The following is a 12,777-nucleotide window of genomic DNA, read 5'->3' as shown; positions in this document are numbered from 1 at the left end:
GAAACATGCATTTTATGTGAGATTTCACTTGGGAGTGTGTGGAATTTTAGGCTGGCTTTCTGATTTAAGGTCATTTTGCTTCAGTACCTTCTTGCTTTGTGCTCAGAATAATCTCACCTGTCCTGATGCAGCAGCTTTGAACGCTGAGGGGTGCCCTGGTATCACCCCCAGCCCTTGTCTTGGTGGATGACAGAGCCAGATCCAGGTGTTTGGGATGTGGAAGTGGTTGTCAGTGTTTCACATCTTGGGGTGAACTGAAATATTGCTTTGTGCTGCCTGGGGGAAAAAAAAACTGTTCCAAAACTTCTTACATTTTCCCCCTTGCTGCAAAGCCAGGTTGTTAAACCGGTGCAGTCAGGCTGAGTGTGTGAGTTCCTGAATGTGTCCATTCTTTTTGTACTTTCTGATACCATTAGTGATTTAAAGTTGTAACTCTTCCAGAAGAGCGGTGTGCTCTCACTTGAGCTCGTTAGTAGGAGGTTTATGTAACTTCTTCTGATAAAATAGATATCGTGATATTTAACTGTGCTTAGGAGGCAAATGGAGCTCAGGGACAGGATTGAGCAGAAATCATTCCAGTGTGCTGATTTGGGGAGGGGGCACTTTGTAGTACAGTAAAAACTGTATGAGTGAGACTGTGTTTCCTTCTAATCCTAAATTCTCTAATAGCATGGACTTCTCTGTCACCAGGGCAGGAGAATGATCTCAGGATTGCAGGAGTTTTTTGGGAAAAGAAGGTCAAAATGAGCTTCTTGACACAAACTCACCCTTTGGTTGTGTTACAGTAAATAAAACTGTGCCTGTTTCCTTCATGAAGGCAGGCCAGCTGCTCAAGTTAGCTAACAGAAATAGGCTGCACTTTGATAGTAGTTTAATTTCTGTTACATTTGTTGAGAAATCGGTGCTCTTTTATGGTAATTACATTAATTGTGGTTTTGGTGTCTTTTTTTTTTCCAGAATTTACATGTTTGACAGCAGAAGTTGGCTTTCTACTGTAGTGAGAGAAAATGTAAGTAGAGAAAAAAGATTTTTTTTTTCCCAGTCCTTGAGAAACATCCTATTTTTAAAAAGTGGTTCATTCAGATTTTTGGCTGTTCATCTGTGCAAGCCTAAAGTATGTGTTTTCTCCTTTAGCATGTGTATTCTTGTGTCAACAGGAAGGATTTTTAAATGGCCAGGAAACCTGCTAAATAATAGATGTTAGTGCCTGCCTTCTGTCAGAGAGGGAACTGGCAAAGCAGAGGGAGACCACAGATGAGACTGTTTCATCTCAGTGGGGCAGGGAACTGTAATAAATAAAATGATGAGAATAGTCATTCTCTCATGAATGAAAAATTACTTCTCCCCCATGTTTGACAAAAGAAGGCCAAATTTCTTTTGAGCAAAGTGGCTCTTGTCAGAATGTTCTTCTCAATGTGTCAGTGTTATTTAAACAGAACCTAACAGTTTCAGAGTTTATATTCTGTGTAATTGTAATTATTACTATTGTTCTTGGAGCAGTAAAATCTTCATTACCTTCCAGACTTCAGCTCTAATGTCTGTGAGGAACATTGCTAATTGGCCAAGTATTTGCTGAGTTAAATCTGATATTTTCAATTACTGGATATTTACTGTTTTCAAAAGCAGGCAGCAGGCTTTATTCCTCTGCCCATATCTCCCTCTGGATCTAAGGGGACCCTGAATTTTATCTTCAATTTTAGTTCCTGTAAATGAGAGAGAGAACACCTCAAATTTGTTCCACAAGCAATTCTGATCTCGCTGCGTTTCCCACAGAACAAAAGAGAAACAAGGAATCCATCTCTGCTCCTGAAAACAAAAAGAACCCTCAGCTTTTCAAAGGCAGTGTGACGTCAGCTCACTGTAACTAACAGTGAGTTGTGGATAATTCCTTTGTCATTGTGAAAATGTCCAAGCTGCTGTGCATGTTGCTAATAGGATTTGTGGTATCTGCTAGATTAGCACAGCTTCATTTAATCAGATGACCTGCTCTGGGACTGTCTGCTGGCCGTGCTGGGAGATCCTTGTTAAGGCTGCAAAGTTTGGGCTCTGGTTTTGCAAATATTTTGCTTTTCATCCGCGTTGGAGTGATGGGTATTGGCAGGAAAGAGGTTGAGGGAACAAATGTCAGCCAGCCTGCTCATGGTAGATTTGCTAAACCTCCTTTAAGTTACTGTGCTTGAGTAAAATATGAACAATTTAGCTTTAAACCCTCTGTTTTCCCAGACTTTGCATCCACAGTGGCTTGGTGGGACTGTGTTAGGCTGTGGTAGTAGTAATGTCTGCTAAAAATACCTTGTGGCAAGCAAAGTTTGACCAGCAAAGGATAGAAATTCAAAATATTTGACTTAATTATAGCTGTGATTTCAAATGTGGGTTTTTTCTTTTAATCTGTAGAGCTTATTCTCAGGACAGAGAGAGGGTGGAAGACTCCATCTTTTTTTTTTTTTAATAGGAATGGTGTAAGAAAATTAAATTAAGAAAATTTTAGTAAGCATTGCTTCATTGCTGTAACCAGCAGAGGAATTTCAGAGAGGAATAATATTTAAAAATGTTTGGATGAGTTGTATCCAGCTCTCAAGCATCAGGCTACAAATAAATGTGAGGGTGTTGATGATACTGTGGTTTCATTAACTGGATTTAATTGGATCAAGACTTGGAGCTGTGGAAAGGACACTGGAGTTGTTACAATGAAATGAGTGAGTTTGAGTTCCTCCTCAGCCTTTGAGTTTTTCTGTCACTGTTTTCTGAGCAGTGAGTGAATAATTCTTATTCTTTAAATAAGAATTAGTCCGCTGGGATCCTGAGTATATCTCCATTTGCAGGAAGCACATGGAAGTTCTGTAAGGCTTCCTGCAGTTGAAAAATTCAGTGCAAAGCTGTTGAACACACATCTGCCTGGACCTCCAGAACTCTCCTCTTACACAGGAATACAGCTCATGTTAGAGCAGAGCAAACCCTGAAAAGCTGTTCTTTTGACATAAATGGTGTGATCAATCCTTTTGACACAGCTGAATTGGGAAGTTCTGTTGTGTGTGGAAAGTTACAAATCAGGCAAAGTGGGAAACAGAGGAGCAAAGTGACTCTTCCAGGGGTACCTTGTCAGAAATGAGGGATTTGGGTCATCTGGAGGAGGGGGAATAGGGAATGCCCTGAAGTGCACAGGTTTATCCAGCAAGGGGAGAATTACCCACAAGGTGGACTGGTCAACAGGATTAGGGGAAATAAGCTTAGACCAGAGACACTTAAGCACTTCAGCCCCTGGAAAGGTCTTGAGGGGGTTGAAGAAAGTGAATGTTATTCCTGAGAAGCTGCCTGCAGGGACACACTGCCATAGTCCAGAGAAGCTGAGGTAAGCAGGAGTTTGGCTCCTAACTATTTCTGCACAGCTCAGGGGGAATGTGGGGAAAGGGAGTGTGGAACTCGGAGTGACTTTTTTTCTTGAGGTTTGCTTTGATTTGGAAATGCCTTTGAAAAGTCCAGAAATAGGATCATCATCCACATCAAGCTTACAGATTCTTCTAGAAACCTTCTTGCAAAACAGGGTTAAATGCCTTTAGAACATGCCAGGAAATAAAAATCTATTTGATGATACTCAATTGTGCTTGTTTGTGATGAGCAGGCACTGTTCAATATATGGCCCGTGTCTGTAACATAAATAAATCTGTATAAAATTTCCCATGGATCAAGAGTGAGAATGGATAAAAGCATTTTTTCTCCATACATTCTTCTGACCTTACCTGATGTCCTTTTAAGATACTTTTTTAAATACAATACTAGTAAGCTCTGATTTACAGTATAGCTAAAAAGGACATGGGAGGCTGGAACCCTTTTTTCCTCCCACAGATCTCATATTTCTACCATAAATTCACTTGTCTAAAACTCAGTATAAAAGAAATAGTGGAACAGCACAAGGTTTGCTGTTTGTCCCATAAATTTTACAGTTTGCTTCAGAGGACTCCTATATTTTAAAGCCCTTGGCTGCTGTAGGGTTGTCATTTCCTGAGTGAGTTCAGTCCCGTTGGCAGGAATTAGCACTTCCTGTTGATGTTGAAACAACAAAGACTACAAAGAGAATGTGGAAATGTGCTTTAAACAATTCCTATGGATGCTGGCAGAAAGGCAGCTCAGAGTTTGGAGTTGCTTGGAATGCATAGGGGCTAAGTTGGAATTCCCAAAGTGGATCTATCTTCAAGATGGGAATTTAGATGGATACAAGATGGGAAAATGAACTTTTAGTGTGACTTTCTTCCTAGGATAAGGGTTCATCTCCTTAGGCCTCTCCCTGCTCCCTGCAAAGAAGCTTTGTTTCATTTAAATGCGAGAGAATTCTCTCTCCCAGTGCACAAATTCTGCAGGAATAAATGGCTGCTATTTTAGGGAGAGCATATCTGCTCTGACTGACGTGAGATTATTCCTCCTATTGTATTTTTAAATAAAGCTGCATGTAAAATCTTCACTGTAGTTCCTTGTACCTGCAGCTGGAATTCTCGCTGTCCTGAGTCTTTATTGCAGTCTCATCAGTGAGTTGCTGTGACCTTGGGCAGGACACCAAAGTTCTGGAATTTCTTGCTCTGAAGTAGGAATGATAGCATCTCTGAATTCTTTGTCTGGAGTGGTCAGTGTTTGCTTAGTAGGAAATGGTCTTATATATTAACTCAGGGAATGGCAAAAGTGGAAATGAAGAAGCTGAAAGATCTGAAGAATCACAGTTTATTCCTAAATGAACTCCTTTCTGACAAAAGCAGTGCGTTAGTGTGGGAACTGCCCAGGAGCTGCAGACGTGCTCACAATTCTACCAGATATCCAGCCCAGAGTGTTTGTCTGAGATGCAGAATGAGCAAAACATCTTGAGAAACAAAAGAGCATTCCAAAGGAAAGCAGGATAATGAAACACTCAGGATGGGTTTTGTCTTAGCTGGATTTTGGGCTGAGCTGACCAAGCAATCTTACAGGGGCTTAGAGATGACCCTGGAGCAGAAGAGAGAGAGAAGAGACCCAGTTCCACCATGAAGGGAAAGGGCCTTGAAGTTGTGTGAGTGGAGGTTTTGGGAGAGGAGCCAACTAAAATTCCTTTTCTAAGATACTGTGGGTTTCAAAGAGGAAAAAAATGGTAAATGATGCTGTGACAAGATCTGGCATCTGTTCCTAGAGGTTTTCAGTTTGGAATGACTACTATGGAGAGAGCTGCAGCCTCAGTCTGGTTATGGGGGATAGAAATATTTAGGGAATATTGAAGTCTAGACTATTTTGAAGCTTCTTTTAACAGTGATGTTTGTTCTACTACTCTAATTTACCTTGACAGTATGTTCTCTGTTATTGTGACTGCATAAAAATGTGGAAGTTATCCTCATCTTTCTCCTTGGGAAGGGCTTTAAGAGGAAAACAAACCCCACATGCTTGCAAAGATAAATAAGCTGATTAAATCTGAACAGAATAATATGTAAAGCTGCTAGCAAAGCATTTCCTTCATTTAATGGTAAAGGGTCAATTGTGGCTAATAAAATGTTCTAGAATCACACATTAGCAGTGTCAATTTATAAACTCCAGGTGTTCTGTGTAGTATTTGAGATTGGAACCAATGAATCTTGTTCTGCAAGAAAAGATAAAATTCATCAGCATCTTCCATTGCTATCAAGCTGCAGAGATTTTAAAACAGAAATCAAGGAGCAGCTGAGTTGGAGATGTGGAATGCTGAAAAAAATGCCACCTGTATCTTTCTGGAGCAGAGACTTTGCAAGTTGAGTTGTACATTTAATAGGAAATATTCATATGATTGTGATGTTGGGGAACAGCCCAAGAGTTGAGCAACTCCAAAGGCAGAAGCTGAGGTGGTTTCAGTGGTTGTGATGTTTCACAGAGCCTCTGTCTTGCTGGCTCTATAAAATATATGGAATTTGGTGCCTATGGATACTGGAAAAACAGGCTTAGAGGGAGGGGAGAAGTGTCTGATGGATGTGGTTTCTCAAACTCCTGCCCTCAACCCAGCAAAAAATCCCTGGATTTACTCTGACAACACGTTCATGTTGCGGTCTGCTCTGGGATCTCAGACATTTTAGCAGTTACCAAACAACACCCTGAACATTTGTGAGCGATCTCCTTTTCTCCAGATAGCAGAACAGAATTTTTCATAACTGTGATGTTGCAGAGAGTTCTTAGAGCATTTTGCAGGTGCTTGTGTCAGTGTAAATCCTTTTTCTTTTCTGGGAGGATTCCTTACTCTGGTCTGAAGAGCTGCAGGGAAGTTCTGACTTCCATGTCTAAAATTGCTGTTACCTGTTTACTCAGCCTTGGACAACTTGAATTTATACAAAAATGAACCAGAACGTGAAAAAGGGAATGAAAGAAAGGAAAAAAGGAGGAGGCTTGGAGGAGAGAAATAAGTCCAAATTCTGTTTTATTTCCTGTGGCTGGAAGCAAAGCACATCCATTTGTGACAGCACCTTACGCTGAGGAGATTTCAGACACACATTTCCCCCTGTGTTCCTGTGTCTGTAAATCACTCTGCTGATTTTTTTCAAGTTTGAAGTGGTTGAAAAGACTTGTCATTTCAAACTCTGCCTTCTCCTAATTGTCCTGCTTGTGACCTGTTTTTCAGATTTCTGGTTGTTTCAGAGGTGGCAGTGGAGCACACCTTTAGCACAGGAAAATGAGCGAGCTTGACCAGTTACGCCAGGAGGCCGAGCAGCTGAAAAACCAAATCAGAGTATGTATTGTGCCTCAGCACAAATGAACGTGTCCTGAGGAGGACAGAAATGATGCCTTCAATGTTTCCCCAATGTCAGAGTTAATGAAGAAAGGGCAAACACATATGGCTGCTTTCGAAAATTACTTTTTTGGTCTTTTATATTGCTTAGAAAATAATAGTTACAGAAGCGATGCACAAAATTGCTGATGAAAATGAATGTTTACTGAAGTTTGTCTGAGCTAGAGAATAGCTGAAGTTAAAAAAACTGCTGAAAATAAGGTCAGTGATGCAGTTTGTCAGAGCTTTGTCCAGTAAGTTCTTAAAAACCTCTGAGGCTGGAGGCTGCACAGCCTCTCTGAACAAGCAGTTCCACTGCTTGAGTGTCTTTGTGGTGAAAGCCATGCTGCCTTTCTTGCAAAAGAAGAAGAAATTTCAAAGTTAAATGCACAGTGTGTGTTGGCAGCAGGCAGTGCATTATGGTAATGCTGCTCTTAGGGTGGGTCCTCTCTGGGTGACAGGCAGAAATGTTCTCTGAGCCTTGGGTTCAGGGGGCTTCATCGACTTGACACAACAGAGAAAGAAATCTACAGAACTCCATCCAATTTCTCTCATTTCTTTCTCTTGCAGGATGCTAGGAAAGCATGTGCAGATGCCACCCTGGCTCAGGTAAGAATTTCAGAGTTTAACAGGAATTAAGGAAATGTTTCCTTTACAAAAAGAAAACGCTGTGTAAAAAGGTGAATGCAAGTGAATCTGCTTTTGCCTCCTGTAGCTTTTTTTTTTTTTAATTTTGCCTTTGGGTGTTTTCTTCCAGAAATAAGTACATGTTTGTCCAGTTCCTGAGAGCAGTGGCCTTGAGCAGTGATTTCTTGGAGTGACTCAGGGCACATTTCTGCTGCTTAATGGAAAATAATGCTCTGCCCTGGAGCTGGGAGCAATACTGTTGTTACCCTGATAATCAGAACCATAAGGCCTGCTGAGGTTAAACTTCTTCAGTGTCTGCCACATTTATCTGTGCAGGAGGAGAAAACCCAGACCAAAGGTCTGAAATCCTAGAAGTCTAAGAAGATATGACCTAAACAAAACAATTTCTGGGAGTGTTTATAAATGCAATAGGCTGCTTGCACTGTGTGATAAAGACATGCTGCTTAAAATGACATAACTTGTGAATGGGCAGTTGAAAAAAAATCAGTATTGAGAATGTGGGACTGTGTATGAGATGTTACTTGAGGACAGTGAAGGGAAGAGCTCAGTGTGTGACCTTTTCCTGTTTCAGATCACAGCCAACATCGACCCAGTGGGGAGAATCCAGATGCGCACCAGGAGAACACTCCGGGGACACCTGGCCAAAATTTATGCAATGCACTGGGGGACTGATTCCAGGTGGGTACAAAGCTGCCTCACGTGGCTTCACTGCTCTCTAGAGAGTTGAGTGCCCAGGCCTTGGGACCACATGGAATTGATAATTCAGAGAGAACTTGGACAACTGAGAGAAGGCAGAAACACTGAATGCCACAATTTTCCTCCACGTTTTTGGAATCCAAGTCTGCCTTTGATGCCAAAATCCCAGTCCTTGTCTACTGAAAAATACAGTATTGCTACCACATGGATTCTGAGGAACTGTGGAAATAAAGTAGATGCCATTATCAGTTGTCTTTTTTTCCCTTTTTTTTTTCCCTTTTCTGTTAACTACTGATTCATTGAAAGAGAAACTAAATGCCACAGGTATCAGCTGCTTTCATTCTCTTTTCTTTACAATGTTCATCACAAAAGTGTTCCTTGGCTGCCCACAATGATTGTGTTTCCCTGCTGTTTTCCTCCCTAGGCTTCTAGTTAGTGCCTCCCAGGATGGCAAACTTATAATTTGGGACAGCTATACTACAAACAAGGTAAGGCCAGCTGATCCATTGCTGTGTAGTTCAGTTGTGAAAGCATCAGAAGGAACTGTTGCCCATCATCATTTTAGCTTTATTGACTTACTAGTCCTAAATCCTAATTGTGAATTCTCCAAAACAATCAAGCTGTGTGTAAAGAACACAGCAGTGTCTTCAGCGTGTGAAAATGTGCACCACAAATGGAGAGCAAGGAAAGGCTTCCTTCGAAAGAATGCTTGGATTTGTTTTGATACTGCAGAAAAGTGATGACCAGAGAGCAGGCAGTGATGAGCATCTTGCACCAGAAGGGGCAGAGATTTTGGCATAGCCAGATTAATTAGTTGTCTGCAGTGAAGTCCTGAAGGACCTGACATGTTCTAATGAATCATCACTTGGTGGCTGCAGTCGCATGAGGCAGTTCAGGACTACTTTTACTTTCATTTGACAGTGATTGGGATTTACTGATCATGGCCACTGTTACAGGGCTGGCAACAATTCCCATGTAGCTCCTTGTGGTCAAGGTGACAGAGCTGTTTGAGTCTCGTGCATGGAACTGGCTTTATTCCAAATAAATTTTCCTAACTTAGCTCCTTGTAGCGTTAAAATCAATGTTAGCAGTGCTTTGGAGCAAATGGCATCACTTTAGTAAAAAGTTAATGGAATGTGGTTTGTAAATTAAAAATAAACCCTCTCATTTTTGCCTTCATCCTCATCCTTTGACCCCAGCCTGCAGGTAAATGTCATCTAAATTACCGTGACTGCTGTAGGATGGTGAAATCATCACTGCATCCCATGGTTTCTGTGCTGATATCTTCAATTCTTACATCAATGCTAATTAATCCATGCAATAGTCTTTTGGCAGTTCCAGAGCACACTGGAAGTAACAGTGTTGTCATCAATTCGATCTTTGCCTAATGATAAAATAAAAGGGCTCAAAGTGAATATTCCAGATAGTAGAGACTGTTGGAATTTTCTAGACTGCTTGGTAGAAAACTTCCAGAAATGAACTGGTTTTAGGACAGAGTTGGGGTTTTTTTATCTGCTCTTTGCTGCAGGACCACTGATTCCTGGCTGTTCCTTTGATTCTAATGAAATTTTTCCTTAAGAAATTCAAACACATTGTTAATATTGCATGAAATATCACCATATGTGTAAGGGCACCAGCCCTTTCCTAAAGACTGTATGAAAAAATCTAAGGGATGAACACGAGTTAACAAGCCAGAACAGGTTCAGCTTCTATAATTATCTAAAAAAAGTTCTTTGAGCAGAGAATGACAAGGAAACATGGGGTAGTTATTTAAATGTGAAGCTTGATTGCTTGCAGTGGGTTTCCAAAGAAGGATTTAAATGGCAGTGGAAGCAGCGATTTCCTTACTTGTTCATTCACAGCATCTAAGGCTGGAATTGGCAGTTCTGCTGACTGTGCTTGGAAGTCAATATTTTCCTGAACCTATAATAAACCAATAGTAATCAGAGCACTGAAATGAAATAATTCACTTTGGACCAAAATCGCTGATGAAACTGGATTCAGGAAGAGCAAATCTGAGGTTTTATTACGTCACTACTTGTTCTGACGAGCTCCACATGCAAGTTACCCTCAAAATAGTTCAGTACTCAATCAGCTGCTTTATTCCTGCTTCTCTGCCAAAAACGTGATGCCTGTCTTGAGAGACAGGTGAAAAACTTCCTTGTGGTGCATCACTGAGTGCAGTTTCTGCAGCTGAAGTCCATACCTGCGTGTGTTTCAGGTGCATGCGATTCCCCTGCGCTCCTCCTGGGTCATGACTTGTGCATATGCTCCCTCTGGGAATTACGTGGCTTGTGGTGGGCTCGACAACATCTGCTCCATTTATAACTTGAAAACTCGTGAAGGGAATGTCCGTGTCAGCCGTGAGCTCGCTGGGCACACAGGTGGGTGCTGCTCAGAGATACCTCAGCACAGTGAAGATGAAACAAAAAATCCTTTAAATATCATTTCCTGATAACAATCTACTTTTTTTCTCAGGCAGGAGCTTAGCTGCAGACTGCTTGGTTTTAAATGTTTTAAAACAGTTTTTCAGCTGTAAAATTGAACAAAAACTTACAGCTGGAAGTTGAAGTTTGCAGGTTTTCATATTTTCTGCTGTAGTTTGAATTCTGTGCTTTGTGAAATGGAGGTGGTTGGCAGGCAGGCTGATTCTGTAATCAGAGTGGTTCCACTGATGGTTTGGCAGATGGGATTTCAGGAAAAAAGATGCTTCAGAGCATTCAGATGAACTTGTTTGATGCTGCTGTTGGGGAACATCCAGTGTCCGTGCTCAGGTCTCTGTACTGGCCAGGAGTGCAGTTTATTTTTCCTCAATGATTGATGCAGTTGAGGTCATCAGCATTTGTTGCTGCTGCATGCAGTGAGACTGGGATGCACTTTCTTAAAAAGTTGGGTGTGTGCAGTGCAGGCTCGCTTGGCCTCCTGCCCAGCTTGGCCAGTGGATTCCACACTCCTGTCCCCCTTCCTCTGCTTGGGTTGGGGTGGTCTCTACAGAGCCAAACCACATTTATCCAAAACATTGCAGATTCCTACACAAAAATCATCTGTTGCATTTTAGGCTCTCAGTGTGTTGTGCTGCAGCTTCAGGAGAGGAGGAAGCAGCTTATTAGCAAACCAAATTGCCTTTGAAGGGTAATCTCTGGCCTCATTTGTGCACCTTTTGCTCTGTTTCCAGGCTACTTGTCCTGCTGTCGTTTCCTGGATGATAATCAGATCGTCACCAGCTCTGGCGACACCACTTGGTAAGCTGGGGCATGGGGACAGCACTGTCAGGAAGGGCTTTTCCAATCCATTGTCTGTGCCTGAAGGAAACTTTGTCCTTCACCAACTTCATCATCACCCACAGGACTCTGGTGATACTGCTCATATGTCACTTTTTGCTGGTAATTTCAGCTCTGAGCTTTGGCTGTTTCCTTGTGCTCATGTTCTGAAGAGTCTGACCTAATTCTGTGTGAAGATGTTGTGGGAATTTTTTTCTTCATGTAACTATTTGCCTTTTAGAAATAACTGTATTAGACTAATGATTTTCCTCAAAACTCTTTTTGTGTTCAGTATTTATTACTTAAACAGTCGTGTTTGGATATTTCTAATACAGAATGGAGCTAACGTTGTTATTCAGAAGTGCTCCTAGAAAATATTCTCCAGTGACAATAGCTGGGTTTTTTGGGGAGAATGTAGGTGTGTATCTTCATAAATACTGGCTTCTGAACTAAAAAAGGCCTCCATCTTTTTTTCATAGATTTTTCTATTATATCTATTCCTTAAAAGCATTGCAGTTCTCTCAAGCAGCAGCACTTGGAGCAAAGGCTGTCTAATAAATACCTGTCCTACACAATGCCAGTCTCTTTGAATGCCTGATTCTGAGTAGCTGTGGAATATATATGGGATTAAAACCAAAAATGTTTCTGACTGTGTGCTGGTGTTTAGAGAACCCAAAAAACTATCACAAAATGAGAGGGTTTGTAGAAATGATGCTCTTTGTAAGAGAGTACAGCTGCTTCAGGAGTTCTGTGGTAATTCTGCAGCTGTCCTTGACATCACCTCAGTTCATCAAAGGACTCTATAAAGTACAGGCATCTCTTCTTTACCTGGTTTGAACCTGCTGCTGTTGCTTCTGGTTTGCTGAGAAATTACAGAAATGAAAAATCCCAACTTCCTAAGGTGTTTAGACTTCTTCTTGAGGAGGTGATGGTCTTCTTTCATCCTTTTATACTCTTAATTATCACTGTTGTAGTGATTTGGCTGACTTGCAACTTTAAGATCAGACATAATTCACAAAGTTACTCATCCTCTGTGAGTTTATGAAATGAGAAATGCTGGCTCAGCTTTTGCTGTAGCCTTACCACTGCTGCTTTAATTGAAGCTGTGGTAGTACTGGATAAGAGCCATGGCAGAGAACTTTGGGATGAGCAGCCCTCAGTGCCAGTCATCAGTTTTTGCCACTGTTTTTCAATTTTAAACCCCACCAGTGTTTTAAAATCAAGGATAGCTTTAAGGTCTTCCATGCACAATTAATCTGCAACAGCCAAACCAAAAATGTTTATTTCTATTGTCAGGATCAATGCTATTAATACTTGGAGTTTGACCTCAGCACTGATAAAAAGACCCCACAAAGGAGCACAGGCGTGTTGATTTTTGCACAATTATTCTGCAACTGCCAAATAATTCAACCAGAAATGTTTCTTTCCATT

The 12,777-nt window shown here is 41.2% G+C and overlaps 1 protein-coding gene across 8 annotated transcripts in view; it reads left to right on the top strand.

Moving 5' to 3' along the window:
• Positions 1 to 12,777, top strand: part of GNB1 (G protein subunit beta 1) — a 37,221-nt gene that overhangs the window by 18,532 nt on the left and 5,912 nt on the right. For 7 of the 8 annotated variants that reach the window (XM_038159512.1, XM_038159517.1, XM_038159510.1 and 4 more), the window contains 7 exons: positions 958 to 1,009; positions 6,596 to 6,703; positions 7,313 to 7,351; positions 7,962 to 8,068; positions 8,511 to 8,574; positions 10,308 to 10,470; positions 11,262 to 11,328. In XM_038159512.1, the coding sequence (XP_038015440.1) occupies positions 6,647 to 6,703; positions 7,313 to 7,351; positions 7,962 to 8,068; positions 8,511 to 8,574; positions 10,308 to 10,470; positions 11,262 to 11,328 (497 nt within the window). In that variant the 5' untranslated portion in view covers positions 958 to 1,009; positions 6,596 to 6,646. Of the gene's footprint in view, positions 1 to 957; positions 1,010 to 3,059; positions 3,350 to 6,595; positions 6,704 to 7,312; positions 7,352 to 7,961; positions 8,069 to 8,510; positions 8,575 to 10,307; positions 10,471 to 11,261; positions 11,329 to 12,777 lie in introns of those variants that run through there. The other variant, XM_038159515.1, reaches the window with a different exon arrangement.

The sequence above is a fragment of the Motacilla alba genome, chromosome 21 (assembly GCF_015832195.1).
Source record: "Motacilla alba alba isolate MOTALB_02 chromosome 21, Motacilla_alba_V1.0_pri, whole genome shotgun sequence".
Classification (NCBI taxonomy): Eukaryota; Metazoa; Chordata; class Aves; order Passeriformes; family Motacillidae; genus Motacilla; species Motacilla alba.
This window is presented reverse-complemented; position numbering and strand designations above follow the sequence as displayed.